Source organism: Gavia stellata, chromosome 1 (genome assembly GCF_030936135.1).
Source record: "Gavia stellata isolate bGavSte3 chromosome 1, bGavSte3.hap2, whole genome shotgun sequence".
NCBI classification, from domain to species: Eukaryota; Metazoa; Chordata; class Aves; order Gaviiformes; family Gaviidae; genus Gavia; species Gavia stellata.
In genome coordinates this window covers 93,528,114-93,542,720 of record NC_082594.1, presented here as the reverse complement: position 1 = coordinate 93,542,720, position 14,607 = coordinate 93,528,114, and the positions used below count along the sequence as shown (strand labels likewise).

Below are 14,607 nucleotides of genomic sequence, written 5' to 3'. Positions count from 1 at the left end.
AAAAAAATCTGAAGATCTGACAAATCTGAGATCAAAGATAGAGAGGAATAAGAGATTAACAGCACAGAAGTGTAGTGTACGCTGCAAAAATAGTACTCAGAAAAATTGAGGTTGAATAGTCTGTGGGAAGTCTATACTCCATAGGAAGAAAAATTATGTACCTAGTTATTTGAAGAAATTTCTTATTTTGTGATATCCTTAGTTTGTATTTTGGAATTTGGCTGCAGAACACACCTTTTATACTTTAAAGATTGAATAAAAATAGGCTGATTTTGTTGTTGTTGTTGTTGTGATAGGTGCGTCTGAAAAACCCAAGCAGTAAAACTTTGATATACAACGCTATTCTTGTAGGAAGAGATGCTGATGATTTCTCATTACCTAAAGGAAAGACTGTCACCATTGCCCCCAAGTAAGTAATGATTTTTTTTTTAGTGTTATTAATATGTCAATAGAGATTTCAGGGCAGAATACAAGCCTTCAGATCATTAGAGGAGTCATCTATGCCCAATAAATATTTTTGTGCCAATGTAATGAAAGCTTTGATTTTCAGTTTGGATCTGCTGTTCTTATATTTTATTTTTTTGCCCAACTGAAGTTGAAATATCTCCTCTGAACTTGATTCATATTTTTTACATCAAAGCATTGTGGAAGCATGAGCAGGTAAAAATTCTTTCTTCTAAGATTTCAGTTTTTGTTTCTTATTCTTACTTGAAGCATAGCTGGGAATTTAAAAGACCATGACACAGGTTTGATAGTAGTGTTAGACTGCTTCGTTTTGCCCCCATCCTCCCTCCCCACCAAGACGGAGACTGTTGCAGCTGCAGTGTAGTTATTTCTCTATCTTACATTTCTGAAAGCCATCTAAGGATTTTGGAGAGTTAATTTTGGAAAAACATTAGGTTGTTAACATTTTTGGTAGCAGAAATACTCATACTATGTTGCTATTTTTTTCTTTTTGTTCACTAGGTATGTTTTGCTCTTTCTGTCCTATGTGGCTTTATGACTAGATACAGGAATTTCACTAATCCCTGTTTAACTAGTGAAGACAGGAGGGATGTAGCAGTGACTCTGCCTGTCAGTTAAGAGGTTTTAAGTTTAGACTGCAAGTCTATTTAAGGTATTCCTTTGCAGATAAAATGGATTAGAGATTGTAAAAAGGAAAACCAAGGTCAACATTTGTATGAAAATAACCTGTGAAGAAGAAGAAAAATTTCAAATATATATTGTCAAATTCAAGAAAACTCAACATAAATAGAGTACTCTTTAAGGATGATCAATATTTCAGTATTAAATGACATGCCTATTGTAAATATATGCAAATGGGACAAAAAGTAATGCTATGTTTTCAGTGAGCTGTGAGGCTGATTTGATTCCATTTTCTTTGTAATTACTTCAAATAATAATTAACATTAAAATGTAATCCTTGAAAATATAATGTGTTTCTCTGAAAGGTCAATATCATGGCTTTTCTTCACTTCACCTTTAAAAAAAACCCAAGAAGAAGACACGAGTAAATGTGTACAACCTTGTCATAGAGCTGCTTGGTATTATATATAGCAACAAACATTTGAAAAAATGTGTAGAAATAAAAGCTTATGGAAATGCCAGTCATCCACTAGTGACCTCTGCAGTGTTTATCATAATGTAACCTTACTTGTAGTCTTGGTCACTAAATGAAAAATAGGTTCTTTGTAATTGATAGCGTTCTTAATATTCTGATGGAAGTGTTTGAGAACTCCAAGCATTGATGGGATGGGTGGGAGCCTTGTAGGTGCTTTATATTAGATCATAATATCATAAGTGGGTTTGGAAGTGATAGTAACGTGAATAATAAACCAACACCACTGTTCAACTGGTTGTGTGTAGGCTTATTACTATTAATGCTGACTGACATTCAGTTGTATAAGGTCAAGAAAAATGGTAGAGGATTTGTAGGAGGGAATTTTCAGTTTTCTTTGGAAAGAATGCCTTCAGAAACTCAGAAATGAGGTAGAATTGTAACAGACTTCTAGAAAAAAAGAAATATATTTATAGCCTAAATAAAAAGTGAGGGAGAATTTTCAGTGTATTCAGTAAGAAATTTGTTGTGAGTGTATTAGTAAAACTTAATGGAGTTATTTTTTGACAGGAATGTTAGCATCACTGACTATAACCTGTTTAGGAATAAAAGATGTTAAAATAGCTAGAAAGAGGCACTTCACATTAAAGTTATTTGTTCTACTTTTATAATCCATAATCCATCTACTTTATAATCCATAAATATGGGATTGGAGGCACATGAATCAATGTGTTAAAAATCACTAAAAATTAGGAAAGCCTACTTGCTATATCAGAAAACAGGAGTTCTAGTTTAAAAACAGGAGTTATATTTTAAAAAACTTTCTGAGTATCTGTAATGGGTCAGACAATATGAGGTCAAATATCTCTGCATCCTTGATCCCCTGAATTTAAACTGTTCCTTATGAATTTATGAATATTACACATAAATATGGATATGCCTTCACCACTAGTTTGTCTTTCACTGCAAGCTAGCTTGATACTAGCCAGCTTTTTTTCCCCTGAAACAAAAGGTACTTTAGATAAACTAACAAAAATGAAGCAGTTAAAAATAGCAGCTATTGCCTTGTGAAGGCCTACTGCAGGGCTCCAGTCAAATTGTAAAAGTTGCTTTGCCAAAGTTTCAGGGTAAAAGGTCAAGGGAAATATTAGCAGTTCAGAGAACATTCACTCATGAAAGTTCAGGCAATTACAGCTGAGAAGATGAACCATAGCCTTGATAGGGAGGCTAAAGAAACTGAAAGTTGTCAGTCTTCTGATTGGAGAGATGGAAGACTTTAAGACATGTCATGCATAGAGGCATGTCTCTAATTATCTGCCAAAAATATATGTTCCTATTTTTAGAAGTAACTATAATTGGATTTAAGATGACTGTGGGTCATTATAATCACTGATGCAGAGTAAGTGTGACTGACTAATCCTGTTGGACCTGCTGGGTGAGGACGCTTGGCATAGAGGATTTTGTAAATGAAGGCCCAGTCTGAAAGAACTGTGTTTACTTTCCAGGAGAGATGAACTGCAGGAAACTGATAAGCTAAACAAAACAGGGAAAAATTTGAGCAGAAAGGCAAAGGGTAATGAAGAGGAGTTACTTAAATATATTAGGAAGCAGTGATGCAGTATTAAACAGAGATGCCAATGATGTTAAACTGAGAATAATGAATATATATCTGTCTGTATTTTCAAAGAAGCATGACAATATATACTGTGGTCCACTACGACCTAGAGAAACTCGTAAATGGCTGTGGTGGGCTAATGGCTGGCTGCCAGACACCCACCTAGACGCTCTCTCACTCCCTCTCCCCAACAGTGCAGGGGAGAAAAAATTGCTAGAAATGTTTGTGAGTTGAGGTGGATGGAGAGACTGAGGTAGATGGACAAAACAGGCTTGACTTAGGGAAAATTGTTTTAATTAATTTTCAATTGAAATATACTATTGTAGTGAGAAACAAAGACAAAAATTAAAACATCACCTCATCTCTTCCCCATCCTCTTCTCCCAGACTCGACTTCACTCCTTTGTTTCAGAGTCCTCTACCTTCTCCCCTGCCACCCTGAATGGCACAGGGGGTAATGGGGAGCAGGTGGCTGCAGTCACTTCATAACAGTTCCTCTCTGCTTCTCCTTCCTCCTCGTGCTTTTCTCCTGCTCTGTGAGTTCTTCCACGGGCTGCAGTCCTTAAGGAAAAATTTGCTCCAGCATGGGCAATCCACAGATCACAATTCCTTCAGGAAATATCCCGCTGCTCTGGCATGGGGCTCTCCATGGACTGCAGTGTGGATATCTTCTCCAGTGTGGTCCTCTCCACAAGCTGCAGGGAAATATCTACTCTGGCAGCTGGAGCACCTCCTCTCCCTCTCCATCGCCTTCTCTGACCTTGATGTTCCCACTGCTGTTTCTTACTCTTTTTCCTCACTCCTCTGCCTTTCTGATGTTTTTGCCCTTTCTTAAATATGCTTTCACAGAGGTGCCACCAGCTTGGCTGATGGGCTCAGCTGTGTCCTGCCGTGGGTCCATTATGGAACCAGCTGGAACTGTCTGTGTCCTGCACAGGGCAGCTCCTGGTCTCTTCTCACAGAGGCTGCCCCTACAGCCCCCTCCTACCAAAACCTTGCCACCTACACCCAATATCTGTCAAGAATTAATATTTTATACCAATTGGCTGAGATGAAACTGGCTTTAATCCTGAACAGCTGAACATTGATGGTTGGACCTGATGATCTTAAAGGTCTTTTCCAACCCTAATGATTCTGTGTGTGATTCTGTGACCAGGAAAATCTTCCAAAGACTATACTGTCATTCTGCTCTGGCTTTTGGGATGCATCAGAACATTCTCAGAGTAGCTGAGTGTCAGATCTTGCACATAATGTAATTAATCTTTGGTCTGAGATTCCCATTCTCCACGGCACTGCACTGTGCCATATAGACTTGCAGTTCACAACAGTAATAGCATAAAGGTCTCTAAGCTCTCTTATGTGGTGTAGACATGCCTATAAGTTACTCATTCTGGGTATCTTAACAAGAGAGATTATGAAGATCAATATTTAAAAGTACCTTCCTGGGAAAGGGACCTGTTTAACTGCAAACAATATAGAACAAAACTTTCAATAAGAACAACAGCTTGAAGCTGGAGCTGTACAAATTCAACCTGGAAGTAACAAAGGTGATTAGCTATTGAGGGGAGGAAACTGTATCTGAATGACAAATTCTTTAACTGTAGGGGTTTTGCAGATCACAGAACATTGAAAATAATACAGGAAGTGACCTCAAAAAGTTATTTAATTCAGCCTTCTGCCTCAGATAATATAGGGTGATTTCTCAGAAAAATGCTTCTGCCAAATGGTAGTTATCAGAAGCAATTGAAGGATGATTGGGTTGCACATAATGGCCTGCAAAGTATGACTGCTTTGGATTGTGTTATCTAGTGATTTCTGTTGGCCTTTAACTCTGCAAATTTCATCCCTTCAAACAACTTTTTATCTTTCTTTTCCTACACCAAAGTATAACAAATAAAAGGGAGAGAATTTGATTGCTTGCTTTTTTGAAAGATGGTACACACTGAGCTGATAAAGAAATTAAGAATCTTTGACCCCTACAGTATATCAACTGAAGTGGGTGTGGACAGATCTAGTTAGAATAATATGAGAATGAACAAGAATATAGAACAATTCTATGAGCTGAATTTTCTCTCACTTTACATTGACCACAAAACAGATGAATAGAGAAAAAAACTAAGCAACTTTGTTGCTGGCTTTGCCACAAAAGGCAACAGTTCACAATTCAAATCAGAATTCTCTGCTGTTGCATGAGCCAGAGGGCAAAGATCAGGCAGAATGTTCCATACACTCCATTTCCATTTCATTGCTATTTGTGACAAGAGCAGAGTAGGCTCCTTAAAACTTGATCCTTAAAGTGGCTTTGGGAGTGGATGTCTCAGGCAGTATAATTCTCTGGGAGTCTGCAGTCCCAGGATGCATTTTCCAGGAGATTTTGAATGGCAGGGTGACGTAGGAGCCTCAGACTCTGAGGGGCTTAGCAACTCTTTGCTGTCAAAAATGGTAATGTCTGGGGACTTTGCAGCAGGAACATGAAAGCTGTAAGAACCAGGTTTTCAGAACTTCCAGGATTTCATCCTCAATTCTCAGAACTGAGATCCTGAGACTTTTGACATTAGGAAGAACTCTGTGCAATATCATACTTCTTTATCCTTGGTGTTAAGCCTAGAGGTCATGCTGGGTTAATTCTATTATCTATAGTCATCCTTTCTGCAGTTTGGTGAGCTTTTTTCAATTCTGCTATATCCTTTTTGAGGAAAAGTGGTGCAAAGAGTAATTAAGGTTTTAGCCATTTGGATGGGATCTGATGGCCTAATGGTAATCTATGTTGTTGTCTGTTCCATTTCTAATTATTCCTAACACTTAATTTGCTATATTGGGTATTTCCCAGCACTGTGCTGATGTTTTCATGAAACTATCTGTTGCAAATCCCAAGTTTTCAGTCGTGAGTTTATAATGGCTTGGAGGCCATAGTTTTATGGAAACACATAACTGCTTTCCCTGTGTGCATCTCTGTATGTACACTGAATTTCCTGGTAATTTTGTTGTCTCATAAGGTCCTGCAATCTTTTCATTGTCAATCTTTGTCCTTACAACCTGAAGCAACTTAGAACATCAGTAAACTTCTTCACTTTCCAGTTGCCACAGACCCTTGAGGACTCCGTTAATGGCCTTCTTACATAGTAAGGAGTGTTAGTTCCTACATTATGTTTCTTTGCTTCTTTACTTGCTTCTTTCCTGTCTGCTAGTTTCTTTGTAAAACTATAGAAAAGGACTTTGTTAGAAATAGAAGAATTAAATCACCCTTGATCACGTTCTTGAACTCCTTTAATGAACTCTCATAGGTTAAAGGTTCAAGGCAAGACTACATTTTACGGATGTTTACTCCCACTGGTTAGATCTCATTTACAGAATCACAGAATGATAGGGGTTGGAAGGGACCTCTGGCGATCATCTAGTCCAACCCCCCTGCCAGAGCAGGTTCACCTAGAGCAGATTGGACAGGAATGCCTCCAGGTGAGTTTTGAGTATCTCCAGAGAAGGAGACCCCCACAATGTCTCTGGGCAGCTTGTTCCAGTGCTCTGTCACCCTCAAAGTCAAGAAGTTCCTCCTCATGTTTAGATGGAACTTCCTATGACCAAGTTTGTGCCCGGTACCTCTTGTCCTGTCACTGGGCACCACTGAAAAAAGACTGGTCCCATCCTCCTGGCAGCCACCCCTTAAGTATTTATAAGCATTGGTAAGATCTTCTCAGTCTTCTCTAGACTAAAAAGACCCAAGTCCCTCAGTCTTTCCTCCTAAGAAAGATGTTCCAGTCCCCTAATCATCTTTGTAGCCCTTTGCTGGACCCTCTCCATCAGTTCCCCATCCTTCTTGAACCAGGGAGCCCAGAACTGGACACAGTACTCCAGATGCGGCCTCCCCGGGGCAGAGTAGAGGGTAACCTCCCTTGACCTGCTTGCCCCGCTCTTCTTGATGCACCCCAGGATGCCATTGGCCTCCTGTAGATCTTATGTAGATCTTGTTTATAGTAGATATAATTTATGCTTATCCTAGTCTTTTATTCTTTATAACTGTTTCTACGACATTGCATGGTATAGATTTGAGGCTTAAAGGTGTCTTATTCTCCTGATCTTCCCCAATTTTTTTTTGAGATATTGGTGTTCTATTTATCACCATCCAGTTCTCAGGTCCCAAGGTCGTTTTATGTAAGAATGCTATATATATATATTTTTTTTTCCGCTGGTCCGTCATAAGAATGAGGTAAAGGACCTCCCAGAAAGTTTTCTTGACAGCAACTGTCATCCAGGGACAAATCCTGCCACTACTCCCATCAAAGTAAGTTTATAGAACTTCTGCCATCATTGTGATTGCTCAACTTACAGGAAGAGATGTGTGCATTGAGTTCACTTGAAAAAGTAGCTGTTATTATGAAAGTTGTGAACCAAATGTAAATTAACTTGATTCCATTGAAGACATGGTATGCTGATTGCTATTACAAGTCCTCTACTTCACCCCTTACTTGTCTAAGTATATATACATACAATACATAATAGGCATATTTCACATACCACTGTTAGTTGCTTGCCTCTGCTTTAGAATTCCCAGCTGGCAGAAGACCAATAAATCACACATAATTTCCCTCTGCCTTCTATTTTAATTCTTTTCTGTCAGGCTGCACAGTTCCTATTAATTGTTCAATGAGGAAGGCTGATTTGGGTTGGGGAGAGATTTTGTTTTGACTGTAGTATCTGCTTTCTCTTCCAGAAAGACAACTAGCAAATGTGCAGTATATCAATATAAACTTTTCCTCTTTTTTAAGAATTCCTTTGAAGTATTATTTAAGCAATATCAGCTTAAGTAAATTAAGAATTTTCAAGATTTTACTATAGGTTATTGTCTTTGTACCATCTCTCTCATGCAGTTTGTTGGGGAGTAAATTTTAAAATTTCTTTAACTGCTTAAAATGGCATTACAATGAAAAGACAAACCAGTCAGCTGACTTTTTGGTATGTATTTTGAGATACTCTACTTGCAACTCCAAAAATATAGGTCTTTTTCTGTTTAGAGAAAGCACTCTCTGCTCTGGTCATATGTGTAGAAAGGCAGAATATGTTTAGATTCTACTGTTCTGTTGCTTTTAGAACAGTCCTACCCACTATAATTTTTCTGACCTTCATGCCATTTTAAGACATTAATCTCAAAATCAGAGAGTGATTTTGAGAGCTTCAGAGTGTGAGCTTCAGCCACTAAACTTTTCTTATTGATCTTGCTTAGTTGCAGGACTAATGCAACTCAAGTCTAAACTTAATTCTTACCTAGTCTAAACTCTCATTGCATGTGGTCTCCCATTCTCCAGTTTCTCATCAGAGACTTGAACTGTTGCTTGTACGAGAGGACTTTGGTTTTTCCACCTCTTAATTACTCAGCTTTACTAATTATTCTGGAGGGTTTTTTTACTCATTTCTTTCTTAATCTTCAGTGAGGATTTGATTATAAACATCTAGATCTGCCTCACAACATGCTGTCATGATTTAACCCCAGCTGGCAACTAAGCACCACCCAGCCGTTCGCTCACTCCCCCCTGGTGGGGTGGGGGAGAAAATCAGAAGAGTAAAAGTGAGAAAGCTCATGGGTTGAGATAAAGGCAGTTTAATAGGTAAAGCAAAAGCTGTGCAGGCAAGCAAAGCAAAACAAGGAATTCATTCACCACTTCCCAGGGGTAGGCAGGTGTTCAGCCATCTCCAGGAAAGCAGGGCTCCATCACGCGTAACCGTTACTTGGGAAGACAAGCACCATTACTCCGAATGTCCCCCTTTCCTTCTTCTTCCCCCAGCTTTATATGCTGAGCATGACATCATATGGTATGGGATATCCCTTTGGTCAGTTGGGTTCAGCTGTCCCGGCTGTGTCCCCTCCCAACTTCTTGTGCACCCCCAGTCTACTCGCTGGTGGGGTGGTGTGAGAAGCAGAAAAGGCTTGAATCTGTGTAAGCACTGCTCAGCAGTAACTAAAACATCCCTGCTTTATCAACACTGTTTCCAGCACAAATCCAAAATGCAGCCCCACGCTACCTACTGTGAAGAAAATTAACTCTACCCCAGCCAAAACCAGCACACATGCATAACACGATGTCTGACTGTTTAACTCACAAAAACCTATTCAAACAGGGGAGCATAAAGTAAATTAGTTGTTCACTTAGGGTAATACCATAAGGAAAGAGAACTTCCTATGCTAGTGTGTGTGGGAAGAAAAATTAAGCTACAATGCTGAGGTCATAAAAAGCAATAAGGACTCAATATTGTTCTTTTTCTACCTGTATAGTTCTTTTATTAGAATGTTTTAATGTGCTTTTAGGCAGAAGATTGAACTACAACAAAGTATTTCAGAAGAAACAAATTACTTTCTTTTCTAGCCCCCTTACCTTACAAAGACTCCAAAATGTGCTCCTGAAATTACATTTCTGAGTCATTTCCGAGTCACCATTTTGTGCCTATTTAAACTACTACTACTACTACTATTATTATTATCATTATTATTATTATTATTATTATTATTTTGCCTAGGAGACAAACAAGTATACATGTGGAATTCACTAGTCGTTTTCTGCGCCCTGCTGAAGCAGTGTTGCTGCTGATTGCAAAGAGTGTGGGTGGAATCAATGGTGCCACACTGACATTCTCTCTGAAATCTGAAGTCAAGCATATTGAGCCTGCTGTAAGTTTATGTGTGTATGATTAATATTGTCACAAAAATATTGTTCATCTGTCCATTGTGTCAAACAAAAGTGAACTGAGGTAAGAAAAAAATCTGAGTTACCATCAACATTAGCCTTTGACCTATGAATTTTCAGGTTTTGAATATTAGCCTATGAGAATGCAGAGAAAAGCGTAGATAAGTATCTAAGATGCCTAAGGATATAAATCACACTTAGGTCCTGAACAAATTTAAAAATTTTGATTGCTCTGAAAATAAATCTGGAGCCCTTTCAGCATATGAATACTTTTGGAAATTCCATTGTGGAGGTGTTGATATGCCTCTTCAGCCTAACTATTTCCGTTGTCAGATGTAGATGGGCAGCAAACTTTTGTTAGGTGTTGCTAGGTTTATTTGTGCTTTTTAACTTTAGACAGTCTTTGGATTTAAGACATATCTCAGCAATAGTCAGAGCAGAGATAGGCATGTGTCCCATCATTTGTTATCATTCATTGGGCAGATCTGGATAGATCTTCTTCTGAACTTAGATGGTGTTTATACAATTCTCTTTTTTTTTTTTTTTTCCCATTACTCTCTTTACACCATAGCAATAGACACTGGTGTAAGAGAGGAAAGTTGGGGAAGAGAAGAAAATAGAAGAAATGGAAAGATAAGAAAGCAAAAAGAAAGCTTGATTCTTGGCCTTGTGCTATCATTTTTAAGAGCACTAAAAATATTGCGAAGTTTAATGCATGTTTAAAAAGAAATAGGCTTTAACTGTTCTTTGCTGGCAACAAAGCCTAGCATTTAAATTATGTTAATTTTGTAGTCACCAGTGGTCAAATACATGGTTCTATTCTTCATTGTAGTATTTTCCTGTTTGTTTATGTACTATATATCAATGTAGTTTTGCAACTTTTTCATATTGATGTAAATTTTTGCTCTTTTTTAGGATATATTAAAATGCAAATCACCATGTTATGAGCTGAAGAAAGTTATCCTAAATGTTACTAATCCCTTCAGAAATGATGGCATATTCAGGTAGACAATGCTGTAAAGACAAATCTATAACGACCATGCTGTTTTATCAACCCTTTTCCATAATTGTCATCTTCTCCTTAGAAATGTAAAACCTTCAGGTTAAATTATAGGGATTTACATTACCAGAATTGTTACAAGCACTATGAAGGGGAAGCTATCTTAGTGAATAAAGAAGATAAATAACCCTTAATTGAAATCCATTTCAGTGTAAGCAATAAAGCTAGAATTTTAATCAAATGGAGTTCATGAACCTTGCTTGTATTTTGGTGTTTGGCTGAGGTCCAGCAGAATTCCAAAGAAAAACATACCATGTTAATTAATGGTTGGTTATTTTTTCCCCAATCTATTTTATCCTGCTGTTTAAATTATTAAGCACACAAAAGAAAAAAACATGCTTTTGCCTTGGGGCTGGCATCACTATCAGTTAATCTAATTGTTCATTTGTATTCATCATAGATGTAGCAACTGCAGAGTTATAAATGTTGCTTTCCTTAATACAAAAGAAAGAGAGTGCTATGCCCATTTAAAATCTGTTTATGTGATCTGACTCCACATTTTGTCTTTAGACTATAGAGCTAAACATTGGTTCATGTCATTCGTTTATTTACAAGAACCATTTCCATAACATTTTTAGTTTGTTTTACTGATCTGTTTAATATACAAGTTGCATAGGCTGCAAATTAAATTTCTCTTTCATCCACAGAATAGGTTTGGTATAGATACCTGTAACAGATTGTTTTCACTGCTCCAGCAATGTGCTCTGGCATAAACCTCTTATGTGGGAATCATATGAGTTTATTTAGTTTCTGTCTTTTTTTAAAGTCCTTGAGGTGGTCAGTGAGACAGCCTGTAATCAGTTCTATGATGTGGATGACTTTCTTGGAAAGAATAGATTAAAGGTGATGAAGTAATTTAATTTTATATATATCACTCAAAAGCCACTTGAAAACTACTTGAAGTAATTATAAATTTGGGCAACATTTGAACCAGTAATCTAAAATAAATGATTCTTTGTATAATGTTTCCAGTGGTTTGAACCATCTACTGAGGTTCCATCAGGAGGTGCATTGCGTAGTTGCAAATAACAGTAGGAAATGCATTTGTGATAGAAGTAGCTCTTTTACAGAAAACTGGGCTGAAAATGTTAAAACTAGGTGTATAATGTAGTATGATTTAAGAAAAGGACAAATTAAAAATATGAGTGCCTCTTTGACCTTGGGTCAAATGTATCACAAATGTCAGAAAGTTCCAAAAGCTGTAAATTCTGCAACCTAAACTAGTCCTTGCCTAGCATTTGGCTGTTTGTTAGATGTTACCCATTCTATCAACTAAATAATGTTTTCTGGTTTTTACAGTTCCTAGCTTTTAATACTTATGTATAGATATATTTTAAAGATTACTAAATGTTTGTACTTCGTTAAGAAAAATTAGTTGAATACATTTAAAATTATCTATTACATTTCTTTGTGAAGTACTGCAGCTATTTCTCTTCCAAGAATAGAAAAGTATTTCTATAATATAAAATACTATAATAATTAATGGTCATTATTATTATTTTTTTAAATGGCAGATTAATTGCTTGGGCAGAGAATCAACTAACGCTGATGTAAATGATCATAATTCTATTGAAAAGTTTGAATTCAGATCCACAGCTAGTGCTAAGCTATTTGACATTGGCTTCTGTATTTTTACTATGTACTCTGTAATCTTCCTTCTGTTTTTACTGTCTGTGAGTGCAGACAAAATGCAGAAGTCTGGTTTAAAATGAATGAATTATGTGCGCTGGTGCCATGTAACACAAATTTTACAATGCCTAAACTAAATCTTAACTAATGACTACCAGTAGGTCAATGGATTATCCAATACCTAGAATGGAAATTATGTGTGCAGAATGTAATGTATGTGAAAGGAAAGAAGATCTGTATTTTCTAGGAAAAACTAAAGTGAAGCAGTTGTTTGTGGTTTGTCAGGGAAATCACAATTTACTCTATCTTAATAGATTCATTATTTACAACAGCAAAATAAAATTTCCTGAGCTTTTTTTTCAAATGTGAATGACTCAATTATTCAATAATTTAATTTAATACAGAACATAATATAAATTACATTTCAGAACATTATTTCCAATTAAAGTGTATATATAATTTGTCTTAATACTGAAATGGGCATTATTTTTCTGGTTTAATTTTTTTTTGATTTTTTAAAAAGAAAATTGAAAATTGATCTGCAGGTCATTACATGGCTGTAGATCATTCCTATGATTACAAATCAACCTACGGTATTGATGAGGTAGTAGTTTATGGTATTTCCCAATAACCCTTGAATAAGTGCCTCAGGATTTGGCATGCTTATATGAGCTTTAAAAATTACATGGCTTAAACTGTGTAAAATGTTTTAAGTTATTAAATAAAGATGAATTAATAACTTATTAAATAAACAGTTTTTTAAAAATCTGTTTAAATCTTTTTGTAGAGTTCTTTTAAAGTATCCCCAGTTGAAAATAATAAGCTTCTTTAACAAGCCTTCATTTAAAAGTTAGAATAAGCTGAATTTTGTCTTCATTCTGCAAGTTAAAAATGTGGTGATTATGTGTGCTTGCCATACTCCAGGGTAATTTTGCTAGAATCCACAAGTTACTTAATGCAGCCAGAGCAAGTATATCAAGCCAGGCAAGTAAAGCAAGAGCAAACATTCAGGTGAGTTTTAAATGGAATTGCTAGTTATAATATATTGAATTATATAATTTTATTAGTATTACATCTTTGTGTACAGCTGTGTGCATAACTGTTGTGAAGAACTGTAGGTTAGGACATGGAAATATCATAGAATTATGTAACATTTTTAAACACTTTACAGATAACTTACTGAAACAGTGGAGAAAAGATTAATACAGTGTAAAAAAAATGGGTGTAATATGCCATTTGGAAAAAGTGTTAGAGAAACTAGGATTGAAAGGTGAACTATTGATGCTGGGATAGAGGCAACTGTGGTGACTTAGGTGATTGAAATGCTGAAAACTAGTTCCAGTTCACTACAACAGGTTTAGTTCTGATTCTTGGAATGAAGAAGGTAGAGATATTTGAAAGTGCAACAGTAAGGTCAAGTTTTTATTTATAAATAGGCAGTCTATAGAATTCTAATTGTCCTGAAGTATAAAATGTTACAGGTTCAGTAGGCTCCTGGAGATGCAAAAACAGAGTAAGAAGTTGTTAGTGCAGATATATTGATGTAACTTAATATAATTTTGTGTCTAGACATTATTGCTTAACTGACCATGAACAGATTTTCTAACATAGGAAATCTGGAGGGAGAAGGAGAGTTCAAATTAAGTGTGGTAAAGATAATAAAATGGCAAAGAATAAAAACCAGAGAGTAATTGGAATCAAGGGAGTCAAGGAGAGATATAAAGAAAGATCTGTGCTTCAGACTTGTAGTCTGAAAGAAGGTATTTCTGCCTTCACTGTCTTTAATTGTTACAGTGAGATAAATACCAATAAGCTTACATGAACAGGCAGAAATCTTTGCAGGCATTGAAGAGGTGAGATGTAAATCAGAATCACTGATAGTCAAGGTTAAAGGAGAAAGAGAGAATCAAAAAGGTTTGAGAACTAAAACTTGTGGCACTCTCTAGAAGTGGCCCAGAATAGAGAAAGAACTACCAAAAAATATCTAAAACGAATTTTGGAACTTACCAGATAGTAAGAATTGCAGCGTTTTAATAACTGACAGTTTAATAACTATTTTTCAGTCACAGACT

The 14,607-nt window shown here is 36.4% G+C and overlaps 1 protein-coding gene across 1 annotated transcript in view; it reads left to right on the top strand.

Moving 5' to 3' along the window:
* CFAP47 (cilia and flagella associated protein 47) overlaps nt 1–14,607 on the top strand; it is a 338,108-nt gene that overhangs the window by 110,539 nt on the left and 212,962 nt on the right. Inside the window, exons 37-40 of the mRNA XM_059824083.1 lie at nt 297–409; nt 9,680–9,830; nt 10,762–10,850; nt 13,460–13,546. Of these exons, the coding sequence (XP_059680066.1) occupies nt 297–409; nt 9,680–9,830; nt 10,762–10,850; nt 13,460–13,546 (440 nt within the window). The remainder of the gene's footprint in view (nt 1–296; nt 410–9,679; nt 9,831–10,761; nt 10,851–13,459; nt 13,547–14,607) is intronic.